The sequence below is a fragment of the Athene cunicularia genome (assembly GCF_003259725.1).
Source record: "Athene cunicularia isolate RWA chromosome 3 unlocalized genomic scaffold, athCun1 chr3_part1, whole genome shotgun sequence".
NCBI classification, from domain to species: domain Eukaryota; kingdom Metazoa; phylum Chordata; class Aves; order Strigiformes; family Strigidae; genus Athene; species Athene cunicularia.
The window spans coordinates 31958312-31978931 of record NW_020799097.1 but is presented as its reverse complement, the minus strand read 5'-3'; the positions used below and the strand labels follow the sequence as shown (position 1 = coordinate 31978931).

At 36.7% G+C, this 20620-nt stretch overlaps 1 protein-coding gene across 8 annotated transcripts in view; it reads right to left on the bottom strand.

Annotated features, from left to right (window-relative positions):
* COL19A1 (collagen type XIX alpha 1 chain) overlaps positions 1-20620 on the bottom strand; it is a 205037-nt gene that overhangs the window by 78956 nt on the left and 105461 nt on the right. For all 8 annotated transcript variants that reach the window (XM_026846123.1, XM_026846122.1, XM_026846121.1 and 5 more), the window contains 3 exons: positions 17369-17422; positions 16643-16678; positions 3592-3645 (listed from right to left, as the gene is read on the bottom strand). In XM_026846123.1, coding sequence (XP_026701924.1) covers positions 3592-3645; positions 16643-16678; positions 17369-17422 — 144 coding nt within the window. The remainder of the gene's footprint in view (positions 1-3591; positions 3646-16642; positions 16679-17368; positions 17423-20620) is intronic.

The following is a 20620-nucleotide window of genomic DNA, read 5'->3' as shown; positions in this document are numbered from 1 at the left end:
CACTGTGTGGCCTCTGGATATGGCCAGATTATCATGTAGATACGATTTCTTTTTTTTTTTTTTTTTTTGGTACAGCTACAATAAATATTAAGTAGTTTCTTTCACACTAGTTCTCCAGGACTGCACTGCTTCAAATTTTTAGTGATTTTGGAACCTTTCTTAAGAAAAGCCACAAAATGAGCATGCATCCTGACAAGGGATCCTTTAATGCTGCACAGATCTAGTCAAAAGAGCTTTCAGGGTTTCCCCTCTCATTCTGAATGAAAACTCCCTACAGCACATTTCTGTAAACATGTCACATTAGTGTATGCTGTTTTCTGCAAACTCTTACATCCTTTGGGATATCTGGAAAGTATCCAGGGAGACCAACTCAGACACAAGACACTTCACACACTTCTGTCAACAAGTTCCATGGTTGACACATTTGCGTACCATCATTTAAACATGTAAGAACCTAACCCGCTCTTTGACGTAGGAGCAAGATCATATCCCAGCATGATCATATAGTAGTAATTCATTGATCACCAAGCCACAGAAAGTGACATATTTATTATTTTAATAATTGTGTGTTGGCTCAAGTGATACCACATAACTCTTTCTACAGTATATCCATTGGACAAAAGCTGTTACCACTTTGTTTGAAATAATATATTGATTCCCCTTTGCTCTTGAAATAAATTACCTGTAGTCATCATTTAATTCAGTGATGTTGTAAATTTGTGCTTGTAAACCAGTTCCACATGTATGTCAGTAAGTATTTTAAGATTGGCATAACTTTGAACAATTCTGTTAATCTTTATTCTATTACCAAAATAGTTCTTATATGTATTTTTACTATATGGTTTTTGATGCAGATTATCCCTGTAAGGTGAAGAAAATACTACTATGCAGACGTATTCCTCTTAATAGGGGTATATTTGTCCTAATTCCCTCTATAGTGAACACAGGGGGATAGGTGCCACTCTGGGACAGGGTGTTTCTTAGTAGTTCTAATATTAATTCTAACCTTTGGTGTTTCTTAGTAGTTCTAATATTAAATTCTGATCTTGGTAAAATCCCACTTAAAACACTCAGAAAATGAAAATGCATGGCTCTGCCCAGTTCAAAGAGGGAAGAAATCCACTGGCATGGCTTTTTTTCTTCCCTTTCTATCTCATTTTGTATTATCATTTACCTAAGTCACTAGCTCTTCTACATGAGCCTTCTACATGTTTCTTTGAGTTACAATATCACCATTAACACTGTTAATTTTCCTCAGCTCCTTATATCTTGCTTTAATGTGTGTTGAGAGGTCTCTAATTTACACACTTAATGATTCTCCTCTCAACTAATTATTAATCTAAGTCTAATTTTCAAAGGAGTTGAACACTTCAAAATGCTGCTAAGGTTAAGTGGGAATTAAAACTTTGAATATAACAAGAACAATGCAAGTGGAAAATTTTTTAAAAATTCAGGTTCTCAAAGTGTGGCAACCATACTGAATGGATACTTTGGATTTTTTTATTTTTTTTTTTCCCTAGTATGTAAAAATTCCAGTCTGCAAAACAGACACAATATCACTTTTAGGTCTGAACAATGCCGAAGAAAAATTATCAGTTAGTCACACAGTCAATATTATGCTTTAATCTTCAAAAGACAGTCGATGAGAAAGTCAGTAACTTCATAAAACTTAAGAGGATCTGTTGGAAGTAGAACAGAGGAACATGACATCTATAATTAAATAAAAAGGAATATTTAATAGCCATTAGATGTGCACTGTCCTGACTGCCATTAAACAGAGCAGAAATCTTGTTACAAACAGTATGTTCTTGTGTAATGAAATGTATTGGAAATGCAAATGCACATGGGATTTGAATTAAGATTGCAAACTATGTTATTAATGCTTGGGCGGGGTTGCAAGCAGAAAGAGTATTGTGAGCATCTTACTGGTAAAAAGCTAAAGACAGATGCTGAGGGTCTACAGTCTTCTGTTCCCATTGTTTGGCTCAAGGCAACTGTGTGCATGGCTGAGATAAAACAATCAGCACTCCTGTTTTTATAGATGTTGGAGTGAGACAGCAGTTCAATTTTATGTGCAAATAGAAAATATCCATGATGAATGTATCAACCCCCTAATTCCCACTGCAAAATGGAAAAAAAAAAAATAAAAATTATCCACAGTGTGTTAACTCTGAATCTTTGCCTCAAAAAATTAAGAAGTTCAAAGAGTGATGTTTGTAAAACACAGCCATATTTATAACTGTTCTTAAAGAACTAATAAACTGTTTCTGCAGATTCAATACTCCACAGAAAAACACTCTAAAATACGCTAAAACTGCATATCCATAGCTTTTCAGTATCTTGGATATTTAATTGCCCAAGAGTAAGAGTCCTAGTAATTATAAAATCCTTAATACCATGTTAATATGCTATTAAATATGCTTTAATAGCATATTTAACACATAACTTTTGATTCTTCCCTACTACACTACCTTTTCTCAGTCCTTAACATGAAACTTAAATAACCTCAGCTTTCAAATTTTCATGTCCAACTGAAGTGAAATTTAATACTATTTTTGTAACTTAAAACCCAATATAAAACATAGCTTTGGGGCTTACATGCCATTAGTAATTTTGTTCAAGAACTGGTCTTCTGTTATTATCATTATTATTACTGGAATTACCAAGCTGGCCTTTAATAATTCACTGTAGTTGACTGAGATCAGTGATGAGTAATACCAAGTCCTTCCACTTGAGATAATTTAACTGAGATATTATCAAGATGCCTAAACAAACCAAGAATTATTGAGAGTCCCAACTTCAAACCACAAACTGGGCACAATTTAATTCATAAAAATATTGAAATGTTTGCGTCTGAATACCTTCCCAAACTTCTAGGAGCAGAGTAAATTATAAACTCTTAAAACTGGATTATTTCTTGCAATAGCACAATCATAAATATTTGCTATCCGTTACTGAACTACCAAACATCAAAGTCAGGGAAAACAAAAACGCAACAGGAAACAGTCTGTCAGTTACTTCATTATATTAAAACTCTGAATAACCAAAGATTTATTTCATGTCTTGAGCATAATCACCACCACCACCCCACCACCCCTGCCTTAATGTAGCTCCTTTCTTCGTGTGTGTGTGTGTGTGTGTGTATATATATATATATGTTAGGTTCTGACACTTGCGTAAAGTAACTACAACAAAACTTGGGTCAGTGGTACTGGTTTCTGTTAATATTTTAGACAATGATTCTAAATTCATATTTTTATATGTTTTAGACACAGTAAGGTATGGTCTATCCCCACAGCAAAATGGAAACTTCTGAGCAATTTTAATATTCTTTCACTTAAAATTACAGCAGAAACATGTTGCACAAATGACAATATCTACATCTGTGCTGCCAGTCATCAAAACACTTTAGATGGTTGAAATTGTTAAATCTCCTTCAACTGAAGAGAAACCTCAAGTGTCAAAGCTCAGTTTGTTGTCAGCATGCTTCATGCTCAGCTGCTACCTTTTTGGTTTTTATTAGTGCTTAGAAAGAAGTCACACATCAAGGTCAGTTAGCACATTCACCAGTTGTTCACTAAGTTTACTCACCCTTTGACCTTCTTTGCCAGGTGGACCTTGGGGACCATCCAGCCCTGGCAAACCCTGAAAATACAAACATTAAACAAATGTAACATTCAGTGTTATTTTCATCCTCCATTATTCTATAGAAGTAAAACTAAAGCCAAAGAGCCAGATGTCAAGACAAAGCATTAATTTCTAATAATAAAAATAGGTTATTCATAATAATTTATTTCAGGATAATGTTATATTCAGGTGAGAGAAAAAATGCAAACAATAAATATTAATCCCATTCCTCCATACAAAGGCTGAATCATCTGGAAAAGAGGTTAAGTCAGCACTACTTAAGCATAGTTATATTTAACTACGGTGTTCTATGAGAAGTAATTTATCTTGTTAAGTGAGGATGCCATAAGAAAAAAGAAATAAAAGCTACATTAAATGAATGACAACTTACTCTACAACTGCAATACAAATAGAGGCACTGAAGGGGGAGGGGAAGGGAAGGAAGGGAAGGGAAAGGGGACTAAATATAGCTGAAGGCCTTATGCTCACTGTATTGTAAGAACCAGCCCTGTGCAGCTTCCTCTGTGTGTCTGGCTCAGCTTTTCAAAACCCTTCAAAGCCCCTTCTCTCACCTCTCTCTTGCCCTGTCCCCTGACCAGGCACAGGAGCTTTGGGTGTTTTGAAAATAGTTTCAACTTGTGAGCCTTCCTTCTGAACTCAGCGCAAGGATCTGCCTTTGCAGTCACATACAGAATCACAGACTGTTTCAGACTCTTTGGGGCCTTTATATCTGATTAATGTATACTATAATCATAAAGCCTTCAAATAACAGCTCTGTACTTAGAACAGTGCCCCCCTCCTTTACTTTATGAGTCACCTTGGAACACAAATTTAAAAAAAAATTACTTTGAGGAAGCTATCTGATTTCCATTACAGCAACAAGAAATATGAAATCGGTTTCAAAGTATTCAGCAAAGAGCACTGAAGAGTTCTACCTTGTAAATTAAAAAATTTGAATGTAATACTTCATATTCTTACAGGGTATCGCAAACCTAATGAATTTATATTTAGTTTATTTAAGAGTTTGAAATATTAAAATATTAAATTCTTAACCTTTTAAATTACTTGGACTCAGGTGTTGCTTCAGCTTGAGCTATATCTTTGATCAAATTCTGAACTCATTATTTAGAATCAATTACATGTATTTATTGCCCCAATAAGAGGAAACTGAGGACCCCTGAGAATCATGTTTTCAAAAAATGTCCAGATTTCCAGAAATGAATTAATGAAGTTTATTTATGATCTCCAATTCCCAAGATAAACTTGAGAAATTAAGTGGACATGCCAAAGCTGCTAGCTTGTATATCTTCAAGTGATGTTTGAAGTTGATTAGAATGAAGTCTGACTTTATTTTCAACTAAAAGCACTCAGTTCAAGAGTTTTTTTATTCCTATAATTTCCCTACTTTAAAACAATGAAGCTAGAAGAGTACCTCAGTATTTCACTATAGAATATTTCTCCTTTCTCTTCATCTTATAATGTAAACAAGGTTTAGGATCTTTTACAAAACTGTTGTGCATCACTTCCATCCTTCCCCCAAAGTTTATGGTACTAGAATATTCATCACAATGTTGTGTACAACAAATAAATCACAATAAGTTAATTATGATGCAGTTACATATCTTATACACGCACAAACCCATAAAGCAGTATGTGAACACAACTTTTTCCTCAAGGTAGTTTAGAATTTGCAGAGAATTCTGACTGTCCAACTGTTAGCCTCATTCTACCTCTGTAGAGAAATTCTGGAAATTCAGGAAGAGGTGGAGTTTTGTTTTGCTAATATTTCATTTCTAGTGACAACTTTATGCTGGGGAATGAGATGAAAACTCATGTAAGTTCTGTTTTATGGAAGAGGAAATACTTAGCCTCACAGATCTGTACAATAAGGCTCCAAGGGGACAAGAATCACACAAGAATGTAACTGCACAATAATGATAATTAATAGCCAACATTTTTGTCCAAGACCTACTTTTATTCTTTTTCTTTTCTCTACAATATTATTGTCAAAAAATAGGAACCAGATAAGCAGGTTTATCTTCAAGGAAAGGGAGGAGAACAGTTTACAATTGGTAACTATGCAGGGAGGACTACCCTGTCCAAGGAGCCACATCCTGACATTGAAACTGAGGTAGAAGTTCACATTAACTTCAGTGGGATTTTTGGTTTAAAAAGTGATAGCACAACATGGGCCATGTTAACTTACATGGCTGTAAAACTGTAATAACTTGGCAATGGTAATGACTTGGCAATGCTGTCCCTGTTCAGCATTCACTGAATGAGATCCTGGAAAAACAACTGAGGAATAAACCTGAAGGAGGAAGGAAAAAGAAAACATCTCTACAGTGAAATCTGTTGAAAGGGATGAATAAAACATCCCCTGTTGAACTATAAAACTTGGCAATGAATGATAACATTTTAGCACAGAAAAGAAGTATGTATTTGTAGGAAGGAAGATCAAAGTAACTACCTGGGTCTTATTTGTATTTAACTTCTGGAGATCCCCCTTTGGAGATCAAAGATCAGATTCTTGACTCCCTCCAGTCATAGACAGCAGTGACAGACAGGACAAACGCCACCAAAGGAGCACACCACCACAGACAGAAAGGGGCAGAATAGAGACTGAATATATACATGCGGCCTCATGGGATATGCTATTGTGTTGAAAACATTTATGTCAGAAGGCAAACTATTTTACATGTACCATCTCTCCCCAGGTAAACAACGTACAAAGCACTTAAAATGATTCACTATGTGTCACCTCGATAGTCTTGCACTGGCAATGAGCAAAAGGAGGTATATGAATAGCACAAGACAAAGTGAGATAAAAGAACAGCCTACTCCCGTGACATCAGACTGGCAGGAAAATACGATGCATCCTTACAGGTGGCCTCATATGCACAGGATTTTCCTGACTCTTTCAGGCCACCTCTGAAGTTGGAAGGTGGTACCCTTCTACCTACTTCATGAAGATGTGAACTAAAATAACATATGCAGTCTTTAGGGCTTGTACCTGTCATGGCCCAGGCAAGTCCCCTGGAGTTACGTGCCTGAAGGAGCTTGAGGAACATGAAGTGGAAATGTCGCAAACATTACCATGTAGCTTGGGGAAAAAAGAAGTCAGTAAGCTGGAGATGGGCTCAGGTGCATCTGAAACTTAGAAAATTTATCATAATAAGCGAAGATGGCTATAAAAAGAGATGAAACATGATGCACAGGCAGGCACAAGAAGGTCATACAAAATCTTGAAAATGAAGTTAAGAGTGGAGACTTGTGAGCTCCTTTATAAGAGGTAAATGTAAAGAGAAGTTTTGGCAAGGAAAAATACGCTGGTTGTGAAGCTAGATAAAGAAAAAGCAAGCACGCTATGAAGCACATCTTGACAGATATTTGAAGAAAATATCATCAAAACTTAGACTAAGCTTTAGTCAAAGGAATACAGGAAAAATGACAGGTTTAAAAAATGCTATGGTGGAGTAAGTGAGCTTTTAGAAGAACTTGCATGTCATTGAAAATAAGTGTAGGAATTAACATTTTAATACTTAACAGTTAATATTCTTTGTAAGTGTCAGGAGATAAAAGCTAGTAAGAATTACTGAACATGAGATGGTAGAAAAAAAATGTGTTTGGAACTGATAGAAAAATCAGTTAACAGTTCAGTCAGTTAAGCTGTTTTAAGTTTCATAAGCTATCAATTTAAAGTGTATTAGCTGGCATGTAGCTATTAGAAGCCACTTATTACAGAACGGCCCTGCAGGTACAGAAACATTTTTAAATGCTTGATATATCATGACAAGCTTCCGCAGAGAAATTGTGGAGACTTGGTTTGTAAAGTTAATGGCTCAGAGTAACCGCCTGAGAACATCCTCTTAACAAAAGCAAAGCTTTTATTGTGACCTCTTGGTGAAATAAAACAAAACAAGCAAACAAAAATTATTGCAGATGAAGTGGAAGAGTGAAGTTACTTAAAGTTGTTATTCATATTACTTCCTCTGGAAGCTTAAGTTCAGTGCCAAAAGAGTAAAATGTTAGACAAGTATATTTTTGGTGTTCTGAAAGTTGCTTCAAAACATAGCTGATAATTTTTGAAGCAGAAGGCTAGACAGCTGCCTTATGTTCTCATAGGTAGTGTTGCTGAAACAGGTTCTGAGCATGGCAGCCTTTCCTCCTCAACACAAATTAGAAATATATTACAAATGCTAACAATAATAAGGCAGGTCTAATTAAGGCAAAAAATTTATTCCATTACAGACCTTTGTAGACTGCATTCTGTGTTATATACACAAACCCCTCTCACCCATTTTTTTCATTTTTTTACTATGAATTCCAGCAAACACATGACCTCAATTTTTATGGAATAAATGCTACTAGATAGAGAGCACATGTAGTTTAGCAAGGCAAGTCAAGCAAAGACACAGAAAAAGCCTAAATTAGGTATTCAGAAACACCTTGTGGTAATGCAAGAATAGGTTATTTTAAAATTATTTGAATATGTGAACTTTTATAATGATAAAACTTGCTACTTTAAAAAGACCCAGCTATAATAGACATGATTTGGCTAAGCAATTTGGAAGCAATATATAAACAGAAAAGTATAGTTCTGAAAGAAAATCAACCTTTCTACAAGTAAATTCATGGGCAATTCCCACTGCAGGGGTTTGACCTAGTTCTTCAACACACAGTTCTCACTAGGATAAAGAAAGATGTCACAATGATTAATTACATATATAATGATGCCTTTGTAAAACCCACAAGTAGAGCAGCATAGAATCACACAAATCAAGAGTCAGGTAAAAAGTGACCGCAGATTTCCAAATTCCTGACATTAACACAATATGTGATAAAAAAGCTGCAGCCTGACTGGCTTGAAGAGCATTCTCCACCCACCCAAATACTGCTGTGGGATGGATGGTACTACTGTGGCTGCACTCACGCAGGAGTGTCCCAGCACCCTGGACAGGATGCATCAAGATGCAGTTCAGTTAGGTCTTAAATTCACCTACTTATCTGGACGTGTTACCAGACAAGTTCTACTGTGCAGGTCGTGTGTAACTGTTGATCCTTCTATCCTATTCTGAGGATATTTTCCTCTTTGGCCTGTTTATACCATACAAAGGAATGGCTTCCTCTCATGTAAGAACAGGCTATTACCCTGAGCAAGCAAAGGGGCTGAAATATAAATACCTTCTCTGCAATCAAGATGACTGCAATGTTAGTTTCCCAGATCTCTTAATCTCTGTGACTCCTGCTGCCCTACCTCAAAGCTCAGACAGGAAAGAGTCCTTAAAATATGACTGTGATGGTTTCCTCTTCTTCTCCACAAGACTGCCCATCACTACCCACACGGAAACCCACAGAGCCTACAGACACACCTCACTCTAACAAATTTTGCTAGAATGGAAAAAAAGGCACAGGAAAATCACAGATGGGTGACTAATTTCTTGTTGCATTACCATTTAGTGAGGGAAATTAGACAACCACTTATCAAAAATATCTCTATTTTCAATATTTCCAAACACGACCTGGTCTCATTCACACCCTTACTGAAATAAATTGAGATGGCAAGTGGAAAGATTCATACCCCATATTTGGCCTCTTATTGCTACTCCAGTAATCATACCATTTTGCTTGGGAGTGAAAACTGGAATAGGCCATGATTTTGCTTTCAGATCTACTGCCAACCCATTTACTTCTGTGGGAAAGGAGATAGCATTTAGCAGAAGTATTTCAGTCTGCCAGAAAACATGATCAGCTACATTTTCATGATAATTTATTACTGAACAACACAGAAAATATGTTCCTCACTGATCTCATTATGCTTTGGGTTTGATCATTTCTGTACCTCTCTCTGCTAACTTAACTTGAAATCTACTTTGCTTCAGAGACAATAATTTCAAAGGGAAATTGAAAGAGTAATTTCACAGAAATTTACACTTTATGAACCTAGTACTTTTAATAGACATGGGTTTATTTTCTAAGCAAAAATGAAAGTATCATGTAACATCCTGAGGAGTAATTTGAAATTATTCTTTACATTGATGTCTACTGCATATGGGACTATCCTCAAATCATTCTCCTAATCAAGGACACATAAATCACACTCATGCCAATTTAGCAGACTGTGAATTTTTGAAAAACAAATTTTCTGTGAGGCTAAGACATCAATCTTCACTTGTGCCTTCAGTATCAGTATTACTGCATAAAGAAGATAAAAAACAGGCTGAAATTGCTACAACGTCTATTTCACTAGAAGAGTAATCTTAATAGAATCTGCTTCCATACTTAAAAAGCATTTTTTAAAGAGGAGAATATTTGCAAGTTGTACTGTGGGAGTAAAAGATAACTGTATCTCATGCAAAGCAACTACTCAGTTCAGTATTTTCATGAAATTAATACACCTCAATTAAAAAAGATCTAGTAGATAAAATTCAGATATTTCTTAGAGGGATGTATATGAAGAGATTTAGAATGAAAATGTAATTTTCTGTCTATACTTTCTTTAGTTAACTAGAATTGCTCTCTTTTACTTTATGTCATTACATGAAAAAAAGAAAGGATATTAGTTGAGATGCTTACTAATAGGGGGTGTGTGTCCCCTTCTTAAGTAATACAAGTTATTCATATGACTTAATTTTTCCACTGTGAGACAAGAAAGGAATCGTGTGTAGGAGTCAAGACAAGCAAAAACTTCCACATGATTTTTCATAAAGAATAATCCAAAATACTGCTGCTCATTGCAACAGCAAGAGCACCAGGATACCAAATGCCTCCTCTTCGACATTCTGTAAAAATGTCAAATAAATTACATTATGACAAAAGTAGTTAATCAAATGAATTTATGAAATTCCTAGGCAACACTGCCAAAAGTGAATTTTAACTTTACATTAATAACTGCTGAAGCAACGAGGGGAAAGCTGTGTAATCTGTTGCTGATATTTGTTTAGGGAGGGGAGAGCCAAGAGTGATGGCGAAGCTTGCCCAGGCCTGAATCTGCAGCTTCCTCCCGTAGCCACCTCCACGCTGCACTTGTGCGCCAGCTTCCTTCATCTTGATTTAACCAGACCTAGGAGCCAACATTCCAACTATCTGTTTAGTAAGCAAGTCTTGGGGACTTCTGTCTGTGACTGACTTAAGCCTCGGCTTCTGCGTAAACACTTGGTGCCATCTGGATGACTATTTTATAACTCCTGAAACGGATAGGTTCGCAGGAACGTACGGATGGAGACTCATTTTCCTCAGGAACTAGAAGCAGCGTATCAAGTGTCAAGAGGAATAGTTATCATATATTTTACAAGAGATGGCTGCGCTACCTTCCCTCACCTGTCACTCTTCTGACACGGCATGCACAGGCTTAAGCTGGGAATACCAGAGCGGGCAAGCTGCAGAGCCAGCTGTGCCCCTGCAGAAAACAGTCCCCAGCTTCTGACACTAAATTCCCCATTTTGACAAAACCACAAAACAGAGCAATACAATCCCTCCCGTTTATTCTCTGAAGGGTCCTCAGCTACAGTACAATATACCAGGGAGCTTAAAACTTTTAAAGACTAAACATATCCCTGCGTAAAGTGGCCATAATTACAGAGAAAAAGTCAAGATATATTCCAAGCATGCATTATAAGACCCTTTAAACGTACTAAAGAAGAGACATCTAGTACTTACAGAGCAATTCAGAAAGAACATACCAGAGAAATTAAAGACAGCATAAAGAAAGGAAAAAAAATCAATCATGACTTTGGACTACTCCCATAAAACTAACGCCATAAATGAGACAGAATAAATACATATATCTTGACTTGTGTAGTGTTAACTGATTCCATGGAAACATAGAAAAACTTCACAACCCTACTAAAAGTGCTTAAATATGCACATATATGACAAAGTTAACAATCTGAGCCACTAAAATGTATTTGTATGAATAATGGCTGAATCAAAACAAATATACCCCAAACTATTAAAATCACTAATTCCATTAGGATTCTACATAAAGTCTATAAATGTTTTCATATATTTCTTTTTACAGCATAGCATGTTTTGCACTACAATGCCGTTTCTTTTTCTCCAACTGATCATGGAAGAATGATGAAATTGTGTTAATAAGACTTCTATACCTGCCTTAAAAGAAAGGCACAGAAACACATGGGCTGCAATTCTCATCCCATCTCTACTGACTGCAGAAATATATAGTCAGGCACACAGAATTTCTTTCTGAATTCTCTGCTGTTGCTGCAAGTGAGAAGTTTTGTTAAGTGCACATGCTTTAGGATTTCAGTAGAGATTTTCTGTTAACTGATGTCACACAGAAGTATTCAGAGCTTTCCTTTTTTTTTTTAGAGCAATGCACTTTCTGGACTATGAAGTTTCCATTTCAAACTCATGAAATAAATTTTCCGTCTTAAAAAGCAGTGGTATTATTTCCCCTGTTTCACAGCTTGGCATATGCTCATCCACCTGATAGGTTGTTACAGATGTTGGGTATTTCTGTTCTGCCATACATACTGACTTGTTCCTCATTCCTTACAGAGACTATAATGGCTATATCTGTCAGTTGAACACTCGCAAATACACAGCTTCTTCCTCCAAGTACCAGTAATTTCATTCTTTTCTGCATTTTTTCATGTTGGAGAGCAGAGTGTGCTGACCATGCTTCTAAGCAGCACGGGATTTCCTGCATATCAGGGATGCCCAAACACCTTTAGACACAGGGTTACTGACACCTTTTAGACTTTCACAGGTACCAATAGCACAGACAAATGAAAAAACAAGAGTTTCTATACTACTTATTGTTACTAATGCTTCTATAGATCACCTATGGACAACTCTCCACAGACTGAAGGACCACCAGCCAGCTGTTTGGGAATGACTGCAGTGAAGCAGTCTCAGCCTTTTGCCACCTTCATGCTCCCTGTGCTGAGGACAGGACCATGGTGCAGGTCTGGGTGTGGAGAGAACATTCTGGTCCTGCACAATGCTGCTGATACTCTAGTTTATACTGAGACCAGCATATATGGTAGACCTTCTCCAGCTTATTCCACTGGTGTATGATTTCTATGGAAATACAAAGGAATGGAAGAGCTGCACAGGGCAGCAGAACTCTGTAATGCCATCATTTCCCATCTGTCTCAATATGCAATTGCACTGGGGCAGAAGGTCGATGACCCAGGCCCAGTCATCCAGTATGAGCAAAACCAAGTCCCTTTCAGTATTCCCTCCCTCCCTGCCCAAATGCATTTTGGACTTAACTCTAACAGTGTGTCATTATTTTCACTCCTCTTCTCTCCCTGACCCCCAGCATAATAATTCATTTTGTGTTTTAGTAAAAAGAAATAAATCATTTTCACTTTAGGAAAAACTAAAACCAATTATAAGTAGAGGATAAATTTATGACATTATTCATGAGTCCCAAATGAATGGAACAGTTTAAAACTTCACTTTAACAGAGTTCATAACTGAAACACTGATGTCACATTTTGGCTGTAACAGCATGAATGGTCCTGACATAGTAAGTTCTCATTCAGTGACACATGAACCTTGATATTATCTGACCTAGTACTTGCTCACAGTGAGATACAACATCTTCCTTTCATGATTACATATCATAAGAGTCACGGCCACACAGAAGTCACACAAATAAAACAACCCTGAAGACTGGATTTTCCCTGAGCCACCACCATTCATGTCATTCATCTTCTTTTAGCTCTTGCCAACAGAAACGCATAACTATTTACAGTGGCGGAGAGAACAAGCCTTCCTGCTGGGCCATATATTCCCGCGGTGTTGTAATCTGTCTTCAAACCGCTAAACCAATTCACACTGACTCTTGTCTCTTCTCTCAGTTAGCAGCTACACAAAAAAATGTTTCAGTATGTCAGTTACTAACATCCCTCTGAAGACTCGTGTCTGCTTTCCTAAAATTTAAACGTTTCCTTTCAAAAAGTGCGAAGACTACCATCAGTGCATGTACCAACGCAGAGGCATCTTGCTATGCATGAATCAACGGAACTGAAACATTTGCACAGCATTTTATAATCAAAGAAAAGTAATTCTTTGACAGTCCATTTTATGAATCACTTAAGGTAAAGAAGGAGTAAGCTCAGTCAACAGCTTCTGATTTTTGGTATCATACTACTAACCTCCGAGTATGACTCTTGGGAAATCTAAGTGTCCACAACTGCAACCAAAGACAATGAATGCGTTTGAAATGGGCCTAACATATCCAGGTGCTGCTATAAGAATGGATGTATTTATTCTTCCATCGTTTACACAAGAAATGTTCAAAGACCATTCTATGGTCCTATAGCACACCCAAAACAGACATTCTCAATTCCTTTTCCTGTGTCTTATGTTCAGAAGTATGCTATTTCTATTTCAGTGACCCCTTTAAGGCCTGTAAGAATCTATCTGAAGCAAGATCTACTCCATCTACTGCAGTAACAATACTAGATTTGAGGTTGTTTACTAAAAATATTTAACAGTTAAGTCTTTCAATAGCTGAAAGACATAACTGGCCCTGTTTACCTCTAGCAAGGCATGAACTGTAACAAACAGACACAGATCTCAGGACACAGTACTAATTTGTCTCCAGGAAATCAAGATACCGGATATTTAGATTTCCTAATTGAAAAACAAGTACCATAAAACATGGACACTTAATTTTGAAATCTTAGAGTAGAATTTATTTTTATAGTATGGGTCTCTCATTACATCCTTCAGTGTTTGTCAGATCTAATGGAGATCCTTGCTGCTATGGTCTTGGAAATGAAAAGACTGAAAAGACAATGTATAATAATTTACACTATGAATTATAGTTTTTATGAAGTTTACTTAGGATTATGTGAATAATATGAATAGTGTAGAAATAGTTCATAACACAGAGTCTGTGGGAAGAGCAATTCATGCTGTTGAACTAAAGCCTGGGTATTTGGGAGCTTTTGTCTTTGTTTTCATTTTTGCCATGCACTTCTGCACCACTCTCAATTGTTTTTACCCAAATGGACTGTCCTTAATGGGGAGCTTTTTTCATTTCAATTTGTGAGAAAAATCACGTCGATTCAGCCACAATTTATTACTTTTATGAAGCAAAACTTGCCTTGGCAAGTTTTGGGGACATTTCTCTTTAGGCTTCATATATGCTTGAGGCACAGATCATTGCAAGGAAATTAAAAACATCTTTCACCATCTCTATGGCACTATCTAGCCAGAATACAACTAATACTCAGGTCAATTCTCTTTTCTGGTCCACAGTCATGTGCCAGATCGTCACAAAGAAACTGCTGGATCCATACTCAAGAAGTCTTTCTTTGATACGTGATAGACATTTCTGACCTCCCATATTCTTCTTTGCAGATAAATTTCAGGAAAGGGAATAAATGAATAAGTGACCAAATTTGCAACTTCTTGAATCTGATACACAGAGTTTTTCTATAAAAAGAGAAAGGAAGATACTTGTCTGCTTTTTTCCTCTGAGAATTGGAGAAACCTTAAAAAAAAAAATCTATTTTAGTGAAATACCATTCTTCATAAGAATCTTGTTATAAAGATGGAAGATCACTTACATTACATTTATTTTTCTTTTCCAGTCTGTGTTTTTTATGCATATCTTGTCATTATGTAAGATAAAAAGATTGCATAGATGGCAAGACCATGACACCAACATGTAACTATGCAAGCGCTTGAAAGGACAAACTCTAAACAATTTTCTATTCTGCGTGACAAGAATTTTGCAACCTCTTTTTCTGGGTAGAGAATGCTTCATACTGAAGCATATATTATTCTTAAATATTATTACATATCTCCAATCCCCAAAATTTAAATGGGCTATAATTAAGCCAATACTGAAATTATTTTTCTTATCAGTAGTAGCATTATTGTGTAATGCAAGGAATCAGAAGCATATGACGTGTTTCATTAAAGACAACAGTCTATGCTTTTGTAGTACTAACAAATGGAGCGAGTGCAGGCGTGTGAGTGTGCGATCAACAGTTAATATCAAGCTGGACTGACTGGAAAGTAGACAAAATGACCTGGAAGCCAGGGGAAAATATGTATGTGTGTGTGTGTGCGTGGTGTGTGTGTACATGCCTGTTTTTGTGCAGGTGTCTGGGAGTGAGCAGGTTTGCACCAGCAACTGGAATGGGGCTGTGAGTTTCAGGGGGGTTGAATGTTCAGGTGCCAGTAACTGGAAAGATCAGGAGCAGGGGCATCTACTAGTTAGGTTGCGTGTCAGCTCAGCTACTAGAGGGATTCACGTTGTATATATGTATATATTTCCCAGTACCAGACCATCATCATGATCAGCCAGAGAAGGTAACAGGAAGAGGCTGTCGGTTCTGTTTGTGTTTGTGTGAGTGCTGAGTTTGTCTCTCTGTATTGACCTGTGTGGCCAGACCTTCTGTATGTGTTGTATGTGTGTCTGTGTGCCTATTGGAACTGTATGCTCAGCCCCACTACCAGTTGGACCCGAGGGCAAGGAGCTGTGGCAGCCTCACATCTATCTGGCTGCTGGATGCATCCCCACATACTTAACTTTATGAAAATAGGGTCCGGTATGTCAATTTTGAACATATGCATGCTATGTATATAATACTGTGTCATACATACAGCATTACACTCATAACTAAGTACTTAATAAAATAACCTGACAATGGAATATTTACAATATATTAAAAAGCATTAATTAGTTTTGAAAGCTTTTACTGAAAAATGTTTTTCACTAAAAATAGCAAGAGAATTCTTTCACTTTAACCAGCCTACACTATTTATATACAGAGTAAACCCCCAATATTCTTGTTTCCCACCAAATGCTAACAAGATGTTTTAAATATGCTTATTTTCTTTATATTTATAAAATGCCTTTTTTTCCTACTTCACAATTCATATTGAAAAGGCAGAGACATCCTAAAGAGAGGGACCTGTCTCTTAAATTTAATAAGGAAAGTATTTACATTGCAAATAAGCAAAACCCTGAAACATTCCTTAGTGATTTCATTTTGTCTGGTTTTATTTTACATGTACTTACACTCAAGGCAGTTGGTCCTGGAGGTCCTGCATCTCCCTAGTTAAAACAGGAGAGTAAGAAAATCAATAATCTCTTTTGTTATACATATTTAACCTCTAGGCTTTTTAGAGGAAATGCACCACTGCAGAAGTAAATTCAGTATAATCATCAAACATGCTCTGATTACAAAAATATATGAGTAAAACAATATTCTTTTTAAATAATGGCATAGATGTACACAGTTCACCACAGGTTAAATGATAAAAAAATGACAGGCTTCTGCATAAATGAATCACAGCTTTAAAAAAGCAATCCTTCAAAACACATTTGCATATGTTAAATTACAAGCTGCAGCTTACATGCACAAGGTGGCCACTGAAGTCAGTGTGACAGCTCACATATGTAAAGACATCTGACTGTAAAATGGTCACAGAATTAGGTCACTGAGGTACAAATCACACTGTGAGACCTTCAGGTTCAGTCCATGGGAGCAAATGAGAGCACCCAGAGGGCAATTAACAACATCAAATTTAGGCTTCTGCTCTGAATTCCTTTCAAAATTTGCTGTGATAAAGAGCACCCGTCTTCCACATTTACAGTTAGTCTGTATTCACATCTTTCAACCCTTAAGCTACATAAATGGCAGCAGTGGGTGTTCATCACACATAGTTAAAGCAGTATGTTCAATATTGAAGAAATATCATGCACACTCACATATAAATACAACCTTACAGATAAAAAAAGTACCTTTTCTCCTTTAGGACCAACCACACCGGGAGTACCAGGGTCACCTTTTAGTCCCTGGGCAAAGAACAAAAATGCTTATTTGTTGTCATCTGTGGAAAGTGTTGGTCAAAATCCTGCAGTGCTGTGAATTAGTATATGCTAACCAACTAAGCTATAAAATATTATCACATTATTAGTAGTACTGTCTCATAATTCTTTATTTTCATTGCCTTGTGAACAAAGACATACAAAGCCAAACTATCTACTTGATTGTGCCTCATTATGCCAAATAGCGTGCAGAAATGCAAAGTTCCTTTGCAGTCCCAGTAGGTCTGTGTCTTGCATGGCTGACAAATATAAAATAAAATACTAGAGAAAGTGCTAGTACATTCACTCAACCTCTCAACCAAAATTGGGAAAGAGGCAGAGTTAGACAGAGAGCTGTGGATTCCGTTTCAAGTAGCAATGCTTAAGCTAGTGAGCTACATCAGGGTACAGCTTAGAGCTGCTGCACATCCTCCAACACTTCAATCTTCACGAGTATTTGAAAACGCAATTAGAGAAATAATCAAGTCCTTCATACCTCCCTCTTTAGTTCTGCCTTCAGCTGGTGAAGCAGATATTATTGCCTAGTCTTAACACATTGCATACGCAGCAATTTCACAATCACTGAATCACAAAGTGGTTTGGGTTGGAAGGGACCTTTAAAGTTCATCTAGTCCAATCCCCCTGCAATAAGCAGGGACATCTTCAACTAGATCAGGGTGCTCAAAGACCCATCCAAAGTGGCCTTGAATGTTTCCAGGGATGGGGTATCTACCACCTCTCTGGGCAACCTTTGCCAGTGTTTCACCATCCTCATGATAAAAAATGTCCTCCTTATATCTAGTCTGAATCTACCCTCTACCATATCTACAATACAGCTCTTCCACTAACGTGTCTCATCAGAAGCACCCAAAAAAGAATCTTCAGCACCCAGCACATTATCTTTGTTGTCTTCTCCTTGCTGTAAAACACATGGAAAAGTGAGAGGTTTTGAAATATGCCCAACAAATTTAGGCCATTCTGCAGTGAGGAATGAACTTAATTCTGATGCTGGACCCACCTACCAGGAACTCCTTTTTGTCTAAGCCAAGCAATTTGTCTTGTGCCTTCCCTCTGATCATTGTTTTAGAGGTATGCAACAGAAGAGCATGTATGTTGTTAAGTCAGACAGCTCTACAGGTTCAAAGATCTTAGAAACCAAATGGCAATAATGTAGGCAATATGGGACCGAAGTATAAAGAGATACTCCACAACTAGGCCACCATCATTATTATTGTGGAGGTTAAACAGGTTGAGGACAGAAAAGATTCGTTTACCCTAATTCACCTGAATTAGGGTTTACTAACTTAAGTTCTTCCCAGCCCCCCTTTTGCCCTTGTAAATTCTCTTCCTCAGTTTGCAATAACTGGAAAGAGACAACTGGCACAAAAATGATAAGTAACATCTGTGCCTTGGTGGGTACAGAAACATTAAATCAGTGAGTGTTCTAAATACTGCATATTTGTGCAACTTCACTTCCTGCTAAAATTACATTAATTCACCATCTGGAAGGAACATCATTTAGAACTATATAAGCATTTAAGTACCCACTTTGGATTAAATTTGTGGTTGTTGTAAATACCCCTGATTTAGCTTTGATTTGTCCTTTATTAAGCTTGCCAAATATGTAATAGTTAAATCAGAAGTAGTTTTGCTGTTTGAACTTAAAAAATGTAATAGGCAGATGGATTCAAAAACCAAGCCAAAAAATTGCTTTCTTTTTACAATCTGCATATTTATGACATAGTTTTAATATTGTCTCCATTTACCACATTTTACTTTTCACCTCCTTCTGAAAGACTGCGTAAAACACAACCACTCCATATTCTAAAAAGCCATTTTAGGGTATGCAAACTGTATGGATTTAGTTCAAAATCAGTATTATCAAGTTAGCAATGGAACAATACATTTGAGTTTAAGAATTAGCTCTTAGGCTGTGTATTTACAGAGGAGAAAAGATAAAGGTAAAAAAAAAAAATTGTAACTCCTCAGACAGTGCTGTATCTCTGTGTGCCTTTGCTGAACAGAAAAGACAACTGCAGATGAAAGGTACTGAACCTAAGCCATGCACTGTCAAACTATGAACCTCATTTTTTCCTAATTGGTGTATTTAAAGCTTTCACTAGAGTTCCTGCAGTGTACTTCAGTGATGTATGCAGTTTGACAGCTACTGCAGAGATGATGACCACAGAAGTCGACTTCATATAAAAAGGACACTACATACTTGACAACAAGCCTTACAGTGTTTGATGCAGCAATTCTGAGGACCCAGGAAGGTTTCTATATAAAGTATTTAATTTTAAATGGTAGAATTAGCTTTTCTTTTCAGCTCACGAGCCCAAGAAAAAATAAAAAAGTAGTATCAGAAAAAAAAATGCTTGAAAGGTTATCCCATTTCAGAAGTATTTCTTGTTCTTCTAAACATTATGTATCTTCTAAAAATATTATCATCTTAGTAAGTTCCAGACATAGTGAAAGCTTGGAAAAACATATCTTGTACTGCACCATGCCTATTCTTCCCTACAGGCACCCTTATAAAGCTGCTGAGAGGTTTAGCTGCTGCTGTCTCTGAAATGACATAAGAACTAAGAATTCCTGTGCTAAGTCAAATCTGTAGCCCCTTTTAGTGCAGTACAGTACAGTATCCTGTCTCTGGCAGAGACCAGAACAGGATGCTTCAGTGAAATGGATGTGGCTATCTAAGCAGATATAATTTGGATGATTTTAGATTAAGCCTTAAATTAGAAAAGCTTATTTTCTGCAGTATTGTAGGAGAATGAGGTCAGTTTTGAAAACAGCAAACTAATTTCTATTGATCTAAGGAGTCTGTTACCAGATTTGCCAGAAATTCAAGAACTGAGCAAAAATTTCAGCAGCTCTCATAACAGGGTAAATGAATTATTGAATTCTACCCCAAACTAATTCTAGCTTTTTGGAAGCAGTATAATAATATACATTTGCAAGTTAATGAACAGTCTTCAGCCTGTACTTTTTCTCCTCTGTAAGGACTACAGCCTGGTCTTTTTACAGGTCAGAATAAACTTACATTATGGTTCCTCTATGGATGCCAAAATGTAAAGTAAACATTAGGATATGCATGTAATAAGGCCAACTCAGGGCTAAGAAGATAAAAACGTGAGAAATGGCAGAAATAAGAAATTTTTATATATATATATATATATATATATA